At 49.0% G+C, this 16,899-nt stretch overlaps 1 protein-coding gene across 2 annotated transcripts in view; it reads left to right on the forward strand.

The window, feature by feature from the left end:
* NFRKB (nuclear factor related to kappaB binding protein) overlaps positions 1 to 16,899 on the forward strand; it is a 423,246-nt gene that overhangs the window by 270,925 nt on the left and 135,422 nt on the right. For both annotated transcript variants that reach the window (XM_069614148.1, XM_069614149.1), the window contains exons 13-15: positions 9,953 to 10,015; positions 11,253 to 11,332; positions 11,533 to 11,576. In XM_069614148.1, coding sequence (XP_069470249.1) covers positions 9,953 to 10,015; positions 11,253 to 11,332; positions 11,533 to 11,576 — 187 coding nt within the window. The remainder of the gene's footprint in view (positions 1 to 9,952; positions 10,016 to 11,252; positions 11,333 to 11,532; positions 11,577 to 16,899) is intronic.

Consider the following 16,899-nt stretch of genomic DNA (forward strand, 5'->3'; position numbering starts at 1 on the left):
GCAGAATAATGTGCTTCTTTGAGCGCACCACTTTGATTTTTTTTTAAAATTGTTTTCAAAGCCCCGGGTCTGCTGTCTTAACTCACTGCTGTCACTTCTGGGCTCTGCAAGGTCAGAAGATCAACAAGCCACCAACAGTGGGAAAGATTGGTGTTTGCATTTAACATGATATGATTTGGTATTTATAACGCGCTTTGTTTTTTTCCACAAGTGTTTCTAAGCACCACAAGACGGGGGGGGGGACAGAGGGGGTGACAAGACAAACAATCTTACTATGCCTTGGGACATTCAGATCGTGCAAGTGCAATGAGAAAGAGCAGGGGAGAGGGTGAGGGGAGAAGTGCAGGGGTAAAGGGGGAGGGGAGTGCATTCAGGGCCCTGACTAAGTGCGAGGATGGCAGAGGACTACACAGGTGCAGTCCAAGGCCGTAAGTGCTGGGCAGGCCAGAAGCCAGTGCAGGGTGACAGGTAAAAGGGGGAGGAGGGGGATTTGGTGGAGGTGGTATCTGAGGCAACAACGCCACCAGTCGGGGCTAAGAGATGAGGGAGAGAGGAGGAAGATCTTGAGCAGCTTCTGGAACTTCAGGTGATCCGGCTCAAGTCTGAGAGGGGCAGGGAGGCCATTCCAGAGGGAGGCCCCTGCAGAGGAGAGAGATCTACCCCCCGCCCACTCTGTTTGGAGAAGCGGCTGACCCGCAGAGAGTTTTAGGTAGCTGAGCAGAGGGCTCTAGAAGGAAGGTATTTAGGAAGAGAATGTTGGATAAAGAGAGGACCACGGCTCCAGAAAGCCTTGTGGAAGATGCAGAGGGTCTTGAACTTGATCCTCGCGGCCACCGGGAGGCAGTGCAGAGATTTCAGAGCTGGAAAGATGGAGTCCCTGGGCTTGAGGCCAAGGATAAGTCTCAAGTCCTCTTCTGGGTTAGTTGAAGAGAGCGAAGGGTATAGTTAGGAAGACTAACAAAGAGTCTGTTGGAGTAGTCCAGCCTAGACAAACCAGAACTCTGGAGATAGCGAGCTTCTGGGGGAAGGTGAGAAAAGGTAGGATACCTCTGAGGAGGTGCAGCAGGAATTGGTCCTTCTTGGCAAGGTCTGTGATGTGTAGAGAGAAGGAGAGAGTGGAGTCGAAGATGACGGCAAGGTTTGTTTGCCTTACAGGAGGCGAGTGGCCAGAGGAGTCATAAGAATTGCACTTGAGGCAGGCTTCAGATGGATCCTCATGACAGGGGCAGGGATATCGAGAGCATTGGTGATAGAGAGATGAGGGTTTTGTCAGTGTGGGAGTCAGCTGCAGGGGTAGGAGGAGGGAAGAAAGAAGAGGCAAAAGTGGCAACTCGCATCTGCTTCATATGTCGAATGACCGCAAAGGACGGTGTAAGTGATGGGTTCTGTTTGGCTAGGGAGGGATAGATAGCTTCAGGTGAGAGGAAAGCAGAAAGTGGTCAGTCCAAGAGATTGTAGTAAGAGGGTTAGGGAGGAGGATGTCTGAGGAGATGAGAACATCGAAAGTGTGTCAGACCCGAGGGAAGAATAGAGAGGGCGAAAGAGTCGCAAAGGTAGCAGAAACGCCCAGAGTGGTCAGAGGAGTCCAAGTGGATGTTGAAATCCCTGAGGAAGAGAAGCTTAATGGTAGAGTCAAGGAGAGATGAGCCCATTCAGAGAAGAAGAGGGTGACCTGGCCAGCTGGCCTGTAGACGGTGGCCAATGTCAGAAAGAGGCACAAAGAGATGGAGAGCCTCCAGACCAGGAATTCAAAGGAGGAGAAAGCCTGGGTGGGAATGATGGAGGCAGGGACCCACTCAGGAAAGATCAGGGCCACCCCACCTCCGGGCTGATTGGTCCTGGGTTCAGAGAGGGTCTTGTAGCCCTCAAGGAGATTTGTGTCAAAACTCGTGACAGAGCTGGCCGTGAACCAAGTCTCAGTGAGTGCGGGAACATTCCAGATCAAGGTCTTCGAGGAGGAGGCAGATGTCAGAGGAGTGTTTGACTGCACAGCGGATGTTGAGTAGCTATGTGTACCAGGTTGCTGCTTTTGAAAGACTTCCAGGGTGGGGTACAGAAAAGGGGGCATGCAGTGGAATAGGCAGAGGGGCCCAAAAGAGGGTAGAGGTAGGAGGGGCCAGATGGCCCAGGGAGGAAGAAGAGGGCACCAGAGATAAGGTAGAAGAGGTGGAGGTGGGTATCAGAGGAGCCAGAGAGGTGGTAGATGTAGCGCTAGCTGGCAGAGGGCCCTGAAAGGGGGCAGAGAGGGTTGAGCCACAGCAGCGCTGGGGGTGGGAGGGAGTGACAGAGGACCAGGAAAGGTTGTAGATCGAGTAGCATAGTATAGGTAGAAAGGAGGGAAAAGCAAGAGGTAGGCGAGAGTGGAGAGGAAGCAGAGCGTGGAGCTATGCCACGCAGAATGCAACGGGTGGGGACACAGAGGGAAGAACAGTAGGAATGGACAGAGAAGCACAAGCACGGAGTCTGTGGGAGCGAGCATGCTGGGGTAAGGGTAGAGGAGGCAGACAGGTAGAGTACAACCAACAATTACCAACAGTAAACACAGAGGAAGGCACCTAAAGAGGGGAAAAGGGCCCAGAGGGCTGGACAGAAGCAGAGTGAAGGTACCAGCACAGTGAAGGCAAGCGTCCCCAGATAGCACAATCCTCCCCGCAATGAGACAATAATGGACTCTGCCAGGATGGGAATAAGGCCAGGACAAAGTGCGGGTGAGCTTAAATGGGAGTTTATCAATCAAATAGGGTATGCAAAGAACTCTGCAAACTCCGAGAGCGCTCTGTCTGACAATAGCAAAGACAGGCGTATATATTTACAAAAAACGTCATAAGAACCTACATGCTATAGGGGGCACAAGTTCGTGGGGATTGGGTGGCGACGACTAGCTATAGGTGCTGCTGCGATGTGGTTTGCCGCGGCTGGAGGACGTCACTGGTTACCCTCGTGGGTTGGGCTGGGCCTGGCAGGTCAGCTGGGCTCATCCGGGCAGTGTTGTTGTGCCAACCGTGATCAGTGTCAGAGATTCCTGACTTTCTGCCCTAGGGCCACGCACACCGCAGTCATTCAACATTGCAATATTATCTTCCCTGGCAAATCCTCCAATAGGTTATTCTACAGGTTAATGCAACACAGGAGGAATGCACCTGGAGTGGGGTCTGTTGGCGATTCGTCAATAAATGGTTACCACCATCCTGTTGACCGGGTATCAGAGGTCGTGGGGTTGGGTCTCGGGGCATGGGACAGGCGGTCTATGTTATCATGTCTTGTTAGAAGTCATTATGGATGTGTTCTTGTGATGTTGCCATAATATTGGGTGTCCTAATTTTACAGGGGCCATTAACCTAGGGTGGGCCAGCGGGTCGTGGAGTCTAAGAAAGGGCGCCTTTGGATCTGTGTTTTAAGGCTGGGGTTTACTGCTGGGTTGTAAATAATTCAGGTGGCAGGCTGTGGCCTTGGGTGCTGAGGGGGAATGCGAATGCTTGAAGCGGCTCCAGCCGACTTGGGGGAGGTGGAGCAGTGCGGCACAGGCCTCTGCTTTTTCATCTGGTAGGCTTCACTGGGAGGGAGGAGGAATGGCCTTGCATGTGCTCACAAAGGTATTTTCCTCGTGTGTTGCAGACTTTAGGAGGAAGAGACATAAACATTCATATAATATACAATACTCATTGAGTCTTTTCCAAAGCTCACGTTTTTGACATTGCTAGTGCCATCCATATGGCCAATTTGAGAACATTACTTGTACACTACGTTTTTAGCAACTACAACATTTTGTTATATGTTTACACATACACGGTAAGTGAGGTAGTAGTAAGGTTGGTGGAGCACGCAGGAACAACCCGCCACTGAGACTGGCGGCAGTGGCACATAGTGGGCTCGGACACACACATGGTGCATTTTCGTGCACCCCTTACATGAGCCCTCAGTATGGTTGCATTTTGTCTTCCTTTGCACTCTAGCAGCATTAGTTCAGTTTTGGCGCGGGATTGTGGGGTGCAGCCTTCTCGATAACACTCATAACATGAAAAACCCCCGGGACGCTTTTACCATTTGCACATAGCTACAGGGATGTGGGTGCTTCATCCCTAATGTCATATGAGCACCCATCCTGCCCTTTTCATATATTTTGCAGGTTTTTAGTCAGTGAGGTTGTGGAGAGAACGCTTTCATCACAGGTGGTTTGCTCATTAGTATTTGGGGATTTTGTTTTTGTCAGGGGACCATTGTACGGTTCTTTTCCACCCAGGCCCTGCTGGCCGGGTCATGCTGAAAACAGCGATACACTGCGGAAGGTGAAATGTTACAGTGTTGGTATCTAACACTAGCTCATGTCCGTCTGCTTGTGGGAACGGATTCTTAGCGGATCTGCCAGGGAGCTGTGGCCACAGGGATAAGTGATACTCTCCACGGGTGGGGGCCGTGCGGCGGTGCGCAGGGCTCAAGCCATTTTTATTATACACAGTGGTTTCCAGGGCCTAGCTAAATTGAACAGGTTTGGTCAATGTCTTCAGCCAGTGCCCCACCCACCACCTAGGCCCTGGTTGCAGGAAAGACACCCGGTGAACCATGAACCTCACCGGGGGAGAAGAGGCATGGGAGGGGGGTCTCCTGGACCAGTCCTCCCATACAACAGGAACAACACAACTAGAGGGGAAAATGCAAAGAAAGAGCAGAGAACAGAAAGTGAGGCAACCGTGAGAGAGTAAGCCTAATGTTTGCGTGGAGACAGTGTACATTGAGCCAAGCATTTAAGTGGAAGTAAGGCGAGGCAGAGCAGTTTAGTAGAAAGCAGTAATGGCTGCTCCCCTGCTTGCACCTTTCTTAACGTGCAGTTGCTAATGATTGACTGATGCGCAGCGTACTCTCTTTCTGGGTTGCACCCCTTTGTCGCCAAACACCTGCGTTGCACAACACTGCGCCCTTGGCCTGTGCAGGCTTTGACGCGTAGGGTCAGATCCTCAGTTCTTAAAGAATCCGATGCGTGGAACGTAACGCAACATGCTACGTATCAAACGGCCAGTGTCTCCTGCAGTCCTGCGTTGCACAACACTGCGCCATTGGCCTGCACATGCTTTGTTCTGCTGAATGCTTCCTTAAACCTGTAGTAATAGAATAGATGCAGATGTGGGAGTGTAGCTTCTTTGACTAAACTGCAGTACTGGGCGCCATGCCATCGGGGACATCATTTGGGAGTCACACTCACGACTCGTGTGGTCTTCCTTGCAACCCCTATATTTCAAAAGGGAAAAGAAAAATATAAAAAAATCTTTTACAAATTCCATACCCTCATTTAAAAAATGTATGAACACGTTTCTTTGTGTTTTACTTGATCAGTAATTGACTTCATTTTCTATACTACTATTGCATTCATAAGGCCCAGCCCAAGTTCATCATGGCTCTTTTGTTCCATTATAATGGTGGCAGGTCATGGTGTTCGCGTCCCAGTGTGTTCTGGGTCGGCTACTGATCTCTCGACTGACGGCAGTCACGCAGGGCTGTGCAGATGCGGCTTGTGGTGTTGGATCAGGCACTACAGGAGCAAGAAGCTGTCTCACCGAAGGCATTGCAGCGTAATTATAGGGGGGGTGGGGAGGGCGGAAGGGTGCCTGAAGAAAACCTGCATTGAGTATCCGAGAGAATTGAGTGATGGCGCTCTGGGTCTTAACTTTTGAACCCTTGTCCGTGGCCTGCAGTCATGTATATAGTCATATTTACTTTTAATACAGAACGACTTCCTCTTGGCACAGAGGCGCTCAAATATTAGTGCTGCCTTCAATAGATGTGCCCATTTTGAATGATAGGTCGGGTAGACCATGCAGATGTTGTGATGTTTTAGGTATCTCTTGAAATGGCATTCCCCCTGACCTTCGGCTGTCTATAGGGGGAAAGGTACTGCACCCCACCCCCACCTTTCACGAATAGTCGGAAGAAGAACCGGACTTTAGTCTAGAACTGCGTTTTAAAAATCTGTCTTCTGTGCTGCCCGTGCGGTGTCATTGCATACAGCCTTTTAGAAGTACCATTTGTCCCCATGCTCTTTGGTAACATTATTAGGAGTCCACCCAGTTCTGATCTTCTGCTGTTTCCACCTGTTAGTGGAATCCACAGGCAGAGGTTTGATGGACTTTTATTTTGAACTGTGCTTGGAAATGTCTGTGTAAGTGAAATTAACAAGGGATGTCCTGGGAGTCTCTCTGCCAGACATTAGTCCTGGTACGAGAGCCTTACCCAGATTCTTTAGCTCACTATCTTTCACAGAGGAGAAATTTCCAAAACACATCAGTCTTTGTCCTGCCCTGGGGCAGTCTCCTCTGAACAAGAGTACCAACAGCAACCCCATACACGTGTTTCGGTCTGGTTGGACCTCTATTCTTAGAGAGGCAGAGCTCCACCCTACTGATGAGGTCCAACCAGACCGAAAGACGTGTCTGGGGTTGCTGTTGGTACTCTTGTTCAGAGGAGAATTGCCTAGCTGTTTGGTGCTAGACTGCCCCAGGGCAAGACGATGTGTTTTGGAAATTTGTCCTCTGTGAAAGATAGTGAGCTACAGAATCTGGGTAAGGCTCTCGCAACCAAGACTATCTGGCAGAGAGACTCCCAGGAACCGTCCCTTAATTTGTGTAAGTAAAACACAAAAAACATTTATTTAGCTTCGCCTTTATGCCCGAAGAGCTTCACTCTGAAGTAACTCGGACTGCAGGAAGGGTTATACGTTCTAGGATGCCCTAAACCAGCTGTACCAGTCTGCTTGCCGCTGTGCCAGCGACGTGGGCTTTGTGTTGCACGGAAGCACTTTAGTCAGACTGCTGGTGGGTGCCAGCAGCTTATGGGGACAGCTCAGCTTCTTGACAGCTAATTAAACCCATACTTCCGTTCCTTATTTTTTCGTTGTTGCTGTGATTGGACAGTTTGAAGCTTAATACATTAACATTTTCTTTTTCCCATACATTATTGCAATTTGTTTTTCCATCTTGGGAGCATTGATGCAGGCTAGCATCAGGAATGAGTATAGTTCCTGCGCGTGTCGCGCCGCTGTCCAATATGCATGTCTGTGGACGGAGCGATGCACTTTAAACCGATTGTATAAGCTATCGCCGTCTTGAGCCGTAAAGACTGATATAATATCTACAAGTAAGGACTAGCAATGGAAAATGCACGCTCTTGTATTGCACCATCCGAGTGTTTCAACCCATCTTTTGGAGCGAGCACAGCTAGAACATGTACTGACAACATTCCTGTTTAAATAGAAGCGTCTGCTTTCTTAATAGGGGGTGGCACTTCGCATTGGGCAGATTCTGGGAACCAGAGAATAACTCTGGTCTCTAGCTCACAACTTGGTGACATCTTTTTCATAAGTCATTGATGGCAATGCGAAAGATAACCATGACACCCACTCCGCCTGCATATCAAATTTTTTCCGTAAAACCAGGCTCAGGAAAATCAATCCTACTCGAAGAATGGAAACAACGTTTGGAACAAATTCTAATCCGAGCCGACCTAACACCAGACGACTTGATAATGCGGCCGCAAATTGCAAAAAAAAAAGTTTGAACTTTCGTGCTGGATCGAGAACAACGATCAACGTATCAAGATGCCAACCACATTAGACTCTGGAATAGGAGAACATAAATTGGGTGTACCATGTCGCTATCTAACAAACTGTCCTCCTCGACATCACCGTGAACAGTTCCTGCAAATTCGACTAAATGCAATAAAAACCAAGGCGACGTTGTGGCTTCGTCACTTAAACAAGGTAAACGACAATAAGTGTCGCTTTTGCCTAAGTGAAATCGAATCTTTGGAACATCTCCTTACTACATGCACGCAGACAACAGCAAAGCGGATCGTGCATTTAGGAAACGATAGTCCTGCGAGCCCAGAGTCCCGAGATTGGTGGTCACTAGCCATGGCCGGTAGTTCTGTGAAACTAAGCTGTGCCGTAGTTGACTTCATAGACTCTCTAGATTTGGAAGCAAATGCATGACCATAGCGGTATAGTGGCGAACATAGCCACCTCTCTGACCTCCCTTGTAGTTTTTAGCTATAATGTTGGAGCGCCATAGCTCGCATCACATCGGCTGGCTCTTGAGTTTAGTAAAGGAATCAACAAAAATCACCATGTTGTAACTAAAGTCTGATGTCAAAGTCTTAGTACTGAGACATATTAGACACACGTTTCAAAAATAAATAAATAAATAAGTCGTTGGCCAAAGGGGCAAATCTTGCAGTCTGATTTATCCAGGTCTGCAGTCACCCCACAGACAATACATGCTGGCCAACAATAGACCCAGGTTTTTGAGATGTTGGCTGTTAGCTGGTGCGGTTAACTCTGCTCATAAACTGAAGCTGTTGTGGGATGTGAAGGCTGGGGAGAGATGGAATGTGTGGCAGGACACATCGCCTGTGGGTATTTGGGATTTTCAACCACCAATTTGCTGCATGGCCATTCTCACCCATTACCTGCCCCCTTCCCGCCCTCCCTCCACCCCCAGCCCCTGTTCAAAACACCCCCCGCCCTGGTATCTGAGCTAGCACTGTGCTTTCTAAGCAGCCTTCTCGAAGGTAATGACTCCATTTCAATTATCAACCATAAACCACCAGCTCCTGACATAATAAAAATGTGTTGGCCAAGTGTACCTTCAGCCACTTAATTTATAAGAGATCTGCATCCTTGGCTCCTTGCATCTGTTATCTGCACAGAATTCCTGTTAAGAACCACCAGTTGTGGCTCTTGGCTCGGCATTAGATAGTTTTCCAGGCAGCGTCATAATATGCACAGATGTTAATATTTGCCAGCTGCTCATGGTTAGGCAGTACCATTAGGGCAGTGTCTGGAAAATGCATCTCCCATGCCTGCACAAAATCCAAACCTGTTGGCTTTTTGTCAGGTGTTGTTTTGTAATGTCACAGCCAACCTGGCGAGTTGGCTACAATTCAGTGACAGTGATCCAGCTGTTTATTTTGGCAAGATCTCTTATTTGGGATTTTCAATTGAGCTAAAAAATTGTTGTATAGAATGTTGCCCAGTGCAGTGCCTGTGGGTAACATTCATTCAAAACCTTCCACCCATCACTTTTGAATAGAGATTTTTGTTTAGTGTAGCAGTTGGATCTGATAAGTGTTGGAAGTGCTCTGCTGATATTAGGACTATTTGTTATCTAAGAAGTTACTTCTCTTGAACTTTTATTTGCCAAGTTGGGTGTGAATGAGATTTTGCTCTGTAGTCCTGTTGAAATAACAGGGTGGATCCACATAAAGAGGGGATTTGCGTTCATACACTTCCCGTGGTAACATGGGCCTTGACACAGTGATAATAATGCTACATATGATCCATTCCTGTATGAAATGTACGTCACATTACAGTGATATTGTAACCACATTTCTTACTGGACTGAGGGACGATGCTATGTGATGCCATTTCCTGTAATGTCAAGTCGTGAAAGGTCATGTGCCACCACTTCCTCATGTCATTTTGGGGTGGGGGTCAAATGGCAACACTTGCTGTGATGTCACCGGGGAGGTCAAGGTTCGTGTGATTCCACTTCCACTACCCCTGGCATTTTGGTGAAATGATGTCCCTACATGACATTTTTGGCCAGCCTGGATTCAGTAACTCGGTCTGCAAGCGTTTTCTGCTGAGGCTACATGCTAATTGTAAAGCTCTGGACATTGTGTTGAAGGAGCCTGCCGATTGCGTCTACGAATGTTTTGGCTCTGTGTGGTACGCTCGCAAGAACCTGTTTGTTAGCAGCGCTTGGAAGTCTAGAAAGCGGCAGGTGCAATGCATTTAGGTTGATCTGTAGTCCCCGCCTACTAGTACCTTTCGTACCTCATATCTGCAGATGTTGTATACCTTTATCCCAAGATGTCCATGAAGCTGTGGAATTGGTTGCATGCTAGTGGCCCGGAAGTGTTTCTTTTTGTTCTGGGTTTGAGTGATGCTCTCTTGTTCTTCCAGGTACTTCCAGCTTCCCTCCGTTTGTTGAATTTCGGGAGAAGACGATGCAGTGGAAATGGATTGGTAAGGTGCAAGAACACTTTTCCTTGGCCAATAAAATAGGTTCAATTAATTTGAGAATGATATCTGTTGATGGCAGTGTTAGTTAATCCCTAGATGGTGCTACATTCAAAAAGCAATTACTATCCAACATACCCATACATCTTGTGCAACAGAAATCTTCGTTCCTATAGTGCAGTGTACATAGTGTGCATCTATGGAGCTTGGGAAAAGCACCTTTTCTGCAGGCTGCTCTGGCTTTAGTTTCCAGGAAAGAGCTGGAGGCTCTGGCGCTGTGCCATGATCTTGGAATGGCTCTTTGTGACTGCTTGGTACTGAAACATGTCTGATCTTGATCCACTGTCACTTAAGATTCACAGTGCAAGCACCTTTGCTTGACTGCAGAGGATCTACAGCTGCTCTCGACACATACTGTTTGAAGCCAGTCTGCCTGCTGTTTCACAGTTCTGTCCGTGACATGATCTGAGCGGCAGAAGCCTTGGTTGATCAGCAAGAATGTTGTGTGACTGGAACTAAAACACTGCTTGTGAGTTAGGAACACTGCCCTAAGATCCGTTTTGATTGAGCACCCCTTTGCATTTTGGTAAAAAAGGGTATTTTTCACAAAGGCAATACTGCTCACATTGGCATCCTACCAAACCTTGCCCCGCTCCCACAAACAACCCCTTTAGGCTGCAGAATGTTCTCCTGGTAAGACAGTTTTGGAGCACTCGTTTATCCAGGTTAACTCGTCTCAATCAGAAAAGTCAAAATTGTTCCTGTCCACGTTCCCGCTTTCTGGCTACACACTTAACACCTATTTGTAGAAACCTAGAGAAGATGGAGTGGAAATCGGGAGCGCCTCATCTTGATAGAAATTAGCTGAGATTGAATGCTTCTTCACATTAATTGGATCAAACGTTTAGAAATCCAGTTCCTTAATTTATCAAGCATGCTACCTCGTAGGTTCAGGAGGCAGGTAAGTGTGTGTTACGTAGGCAGTGTTTATGGCTACCAGTAAAGGAGCTGATTTCCGACTGGCTTTGTTGACAGTTGCACATTCGAAATGATCCAGCCGGAGGCGAACAGTCAGCACTGTTGGCCGACTGACCATGTCCTGACCGATATCCATTTGCTGTTCTTATGCTAATCCCTTGATTTAAACCCACTTGCCATTCTGAGTGCTGTTCCGTCTTTGTAAGAAATGTTGAAAGGTGTGTTGTCTTAGACGCTCCACCTAACGCGATTTCTCCCGTTGCAGGCCCCACCCAAGACAGCGAGAAGGAGCTAAACGCCCTCTTCCAAATCTGGCTGGAAACCAAAGACCAAATCCTCAGCAAGGTGACTGGAGATCAGAGCGCATGGTGTGAGCTGCTCATGCACAGGTCATTGGGTGCTGAATGAGGCGGTGTACAAGGGATGGGGACGTTTCATAGGACTCTGGCATAGGCGCCATCCTGCCATCCTGTTGATAGTACTGTTTTTCTTTTTTTTTTTTTATGTGTCCAGTTTTCCATCTTTTTTTCTTTTAATGCTTTCAGGACGATGAAGATGGTATTGATGACAGCACACCAGATGCCCGAATGTAAGTCTCAGACATAGTTAAAAATGGCACGACTTGTGTACAAAATGATTGTCCATAGAGTATTGGCGGTAGGTGGGGTTTAGAGAATAACCTATAGTGGATGTGCAGGGTTTCACCAAAACCTAGGCCAACACTCACTGGTGGACAATTGTAGATTGTGTATTAAGTTAAGCTCATCTGCAAGGCATGCAACACTAAATCTACGAACGACAAGGTGCCCCAAGCCGACACTACCCACACTTCAATATTAAAGTTACACAATTATATCACATGTTACACTGTTGTTAAGCTGGATTTTCACATCAAGCTCTGGAGGATAGTTGGTAATTAACACTTCGGCCTGCCCAAGCTCTAAGTAGTGTGGACTGAGCAGGAAGGCAGATTTCAGGAGCTATGAGGCTGGTGGAGTAGTACAGTCCACCCAACGCAGAGCCACCCCAATAACTTAAACACAGGAGAAAAAATACTATTTTATTATGCCTTAATGTCTGTAAGTATGTAAAGTAAAAGGAGTGTAGATCCCTAAATCACCCTATAAACACATTTCTGATGCTTGTGTAATCTGCTTAGATCACATGCTATGCATAGGCCGACATCTAGTGGAAGCTGCGCAGTATTACAGTTGTTTTTTCAAAACTCGAAAATGGCCGTCGAAATAGGGCGTACCAGTAATACTATCCCTATTGTGTCGTCCCCTGTACCCATGATCCCTCACGTGTGTGGGTCCCTCAGATTGTTTTTTTCCGCCATCGTGAGCGGTCGCAAAAATATAAGCGGAGTCCTTTTTCAGCGTACGCCGTTGAACTTTAATAATTAAGTTAGTGTTTCTTCCAGTCCTTTGCCTGACTCTTTGACTTGATGCAGTGAAGACTGAAGAAGACTTCGAAGCTGACCGTTGGACAGAGACTTCAACGGCGCCACCCGGCCTTGGCCTTACAGTAGGGAGAGTTGGGGGTGGTCATAAACATGTATATTCCCACCCTTTACCATAGTCGCCCAGCTGCCTGCATATATTATGGAGCGTACTTCCTTTAAGTTCTGCCCCTCCTGTAATGTAATAGGAAGTTCACGTGGGTCGACAAGCATAGGGTCTGTAACCTCTGCTTGAATAGAGACCACGACGAGGTGCATTGTCGGGCTTGTAAACTACTCTGACCGAAAACTCTCATAGACAGGCGAACTTAGGGTGACCAGACGTCTCGGTTTTCCCGGGACAGTCCGGGGAAATCGCCCTCCTCCGTCCCTGGGTCCCGATAGTTTTTTTATTTTGCAAACCCCGTCCGGGGTTTAAAATGGTGGGTGCCCACAGTCCGTTTGTGACGGGACCCGATTTTGAAATCCCAAAATCGGGTCCCGGCGCAACTCTAATTGTGCAAATGGGGGCGTAAAAAGCATTTCACGCCCCCTTTTCCTCCCCTTCCCGTCCCTGGCCACTTTCCTCCAATGTGAGGGGTGTGCTTGTGAGCACACCCCCTCCGAGCCCCTGCAACAGGCCATAGACATAGAAGTAGGACTGTAGTTTTTTATTTTGTAATGTTAGTCCTACTGTGGCCTGTCCGGGTTTTTTGTGTGAAAAATCTTGTCACCCTAGACGAACTAAACTTTGGACCCATCACATCATGCAGGCCGAGGCCTCCGTGGATGTCGAAGAGACATTCAACTGTGTCAGTGATGCCGTCCTTTCGAACTGCAAGGGTGATGGGGAACCTCCACGTTCCCCAGTGCCAGCCCCTGACCCTAGCTGACGGGGCCTGTTACGGGGAAGACACCCGGTGGCAAGGGCACCACAACCCCCCCCCCCCCCACAAACGCACACCCCACGGCGATGCGAGTAAGGTCGCACACCGAGAGTCGATGGTGAAGGGCAGATATTCCGATCAGATATCCTCTGGCCTCTCCGAGCGGCTGCCGCATGACAAGCCCGTCAAGACAAAGGTCACCTGACTCAAAACTCCCCCGAAGTTCGGCCTACAACCGGGGACAAGCCCAGGGAGGCCTCCGATACCCCCTCTTCGACCCCGAGCTCCAAAAATCATCATCATCATCATCTAAGTGCAGGGACCATAAGGTGAGAGACAAGTACAGTTTCTCTAGAGAGAGGGACTCAGTTAGCAAGGAGAAAGCTAGGGAACAACCCTCTAGCCAACATAAAAATATGCCCTTACAGGACACCTTAGTACAGTCTGATAATGCACATCAGCCTGACTCTATCAGTCTTGGGGAAGAAGAAGAGAAACATACCCCCTTTACCCCCACTCCTGCCTCCTCCGACCCCGGCATTATACCCAGTTGAGCCAGATGGGCTGCACAGGATATTGACAGTCATGAGTCGCATGACCTGCTCAGCAAACTTCTTTGAAAAACATCCACGTGTTCTGGACAACTTGGCCTCCACGCCTCCCACTACACAGGCATCTGGCTCCAACACAACTCCTACAGCCTCGCAGTACCGTATAAAAAGAGCTCTCTTCTCCCCCCCCCCCACCCAGTAGAATTGGTTGTTGAACCACCACATAAAACTCTTCGCCTCTCCTACGACCAGGATGTAGGGGAGGATGAATACTTTGACGAGGGTGAACCCTATTATGGTGACACCAAGGGTTATGACGCCGTGGGGGAAGACGATCAAGACCAAGAGGACACCGAGTCTGTGGTTTTTGTGATGGACTCTCCAGTCCCGCAAGATCCTGTTTTACCAGACTCCCCGGTGGAAAACCAGCCACTATTCAATGATATACTCATAAGGGCTGCAGAGCATTTTGGCATCGAAACACAAGAGGCCCAACAGGACAAGGATTTTCCAGAGAATATGTTGGGCGATAAAAAAACAGGCTACCCAATTTATCCCCCTGCTAAAATCAGTCCAAGGAAGGATTCAACCTTCCCTAGAAATACCAAACGATACCAGTGCGGTGAACCCTAAGATCGAGAAACTCTTCAGACCAGCACCTCCGACCCTTTATATATAAGGGGCCAACTTCGACCTGACTCTCTGGTTGTTACCACCACCCGCAAGAGAGCTGGTACCCCCTTGGCCTCCTCCGAAGCCCCTCCGGACAAGGAGAGCAAAAAATTATATGCCATGGGTAGGAAGATGGCGTCCACTGCAGCATACCAGGCGCATATAGCAAACAATTCCACCTTGCTATCCAGCTATGACTGCACAAAGTGTGATGAGCGAAATGCCCTAGCAGAGTCAGCGCCAGAGCCACTAAAGGCCAAACTCTCCCATCTGGCTGCCGAATGCAGAGCTACAGCAGGCGTCCTCCTAAAAAATAACTTCGATGCAGCTGACCACGCTGGACGCGTTATTGCAGAAGCCACCATTTTAAAACGCCATGCCTGGCTTAGGCAGTCGGGCTTTAAACGTGAGACTCAAGCTACCCTACTAAATATGCCAGTTGAGCCGAACGTATTATTTGGGAAAGCAGTTGAAGACGTCCTCAAGTCTGCCAAGGATGGATATGAGACCCTCAAATCCCTTGGCCAACTGAATAATCAACAACCAGGTCAAAGAGGTGGTAGTAATTTTTCGTTGCTTTCGGGGGCAAAGCGCACAAAGGGGAACCGGATACAACCAAAACCAAGGTTCCTCTTGGAATATCAATCAACAAGCTACCCAGGGTTACCCCAGGGGTCAGCGCAGGACCAGCAGAAGGGGGAGAGGCTCCTCCACCAGAGGTGGAGGGACACCCTCTAAGCAATGACGCCCCGCTACGGGTCCTATCCCAAGTCTCCCCAGTTGGGGGACGAATATCTTTTTACACCCACGCATGGTGGGAGGGTATGACATCGGATAAATGGGTGTTGTCAACAGTATATATATATATGTGTATATATATATATATTTCTGATGTTTGTTAATCTGCTTAGAATCACATGCTGTGCATAGGTCCGACATCCAGTGGTCACTGCGGAGTATTGCATTTTGTTTTTCGTAGTCGAAAAGGGGACGTCGACAAGGCGTGTCTGAAACACTATCCCTATAGTGACGTGCGTTGTACCCACAATCCCTCACGCGTCGAGGTCCCTCAGATTGTTTTTTTCCGCCCAGCTTCTGGTCGCCTTCACGCGGAGCTCCTCGAGAGACATTGCAACTCCTCGACCTTTGGTCGTTTTTTCTCTAATATTAATAATCCCTCCCTCGACGCAGTTGTAAGCTGTTCTCCGCCGAAAAGAATCTTCGACGGAGGGTCGAGCGGAAGGAATCCTTCGGCGCTGCCGAACACGTGGCCTGGCCTCGCAGGCCATATACAGTAGGGAGAGTGGGGTCGTGGGACATCTCTGGGTCTTTTCTGAGAATGCCTTTCCCTTTCCCCTTCCTTTCCCTTGGGGTGTTTATCGCGATTTATTGCCTCGGCTATGGAGAGGACACCGTTTAGGTTTTGCCCACTTTGTAAAGGCAAATTCACTTGGAAGGACAAGCACTCACGGTGTAACCGCTGCTTGCCCCTCGATCACAAGGAGGAAAGGTGCGCGGCTTGTCGGCTTCTTAAGCCTAAAACTCTAAAAGACCGAAGGGTTAAAAGGTGGGCGGCCTACGCGATGTCGAAGGCCGAAGGTTCACCCGCCGCTGCTACCACCGACAGTGACGAGGAACGCGATAACATGACCTCCGCTATGGAAGTCGAAACCCCCTCTAAGGAGCGCTTACGCGCTTCGTCGTCTGTCCCCGGCCCCGACGGGCTCGGCTCACGCCCTGCTTATGGGGATGAACACCCCGGCGACACAGACGCACACAAAGATCCACATAAACACACAACCCACGGCTCTTCTTCGACGAAGTCGAAAAGACCTTCGGCGCCCAAGGAGACGCAGGTTCCACCGGCGGCCTCCTCGGACCGTTCGGGTTCGAAGCCCCTCTCGCAACCGCAGCCGCGACCTGCGACTGGGCTTTCGGCAAACAAGGGCGCTGCCACCAAACCATCGGCCGGTGCGCACCAACAGAAAGCGCAGACCGCCGTAGAGCGTTCGATACCCATAGCGTCGAAAACTCAAGCTTCCGCCGACAAACGAGTCGCCGACAAGCGAGTCGCAGATAGCTTAGCAAGGATCGCTGTAGCCGACGCCCAAAAGCGTGCGCCGAAGATTACGTCGAGCGTTACGCATCAGTTAAAGGATACGCCAAAAAAGCCTGAAGGGAAGCAGGGACTACCCCCTTCAGTCAGGGAGTCTCCCGACTCACCTGAAGGTTTTTCGGAGGGCGACGGGACACTTTCCTCGACGCTTTGGGAGAGGTCGAGCCATTTCGAGTTAGATAACCCTATGTTTCCCCCGCCAGACCGCTCTGGGGTACCCCATGAAACAATGGAAAGACTCCACC

The sequence above is a fragment of the Ambystoma mexicanum genome, chromosome 9 (genome assembly GCF_040938575.1).
Source record: "Ambystoma mexicanum isolate Mex_15411 chromosome 9, UKY_AmexF1_1, whole genome shotgun sequence".
Taxonomy (NCBI): Eukaryota; Metazoa; Chordata; class Amphibia; order Caudata; family Ambystomatidae; genus Ambystoma; species Ambystoma mexicanum.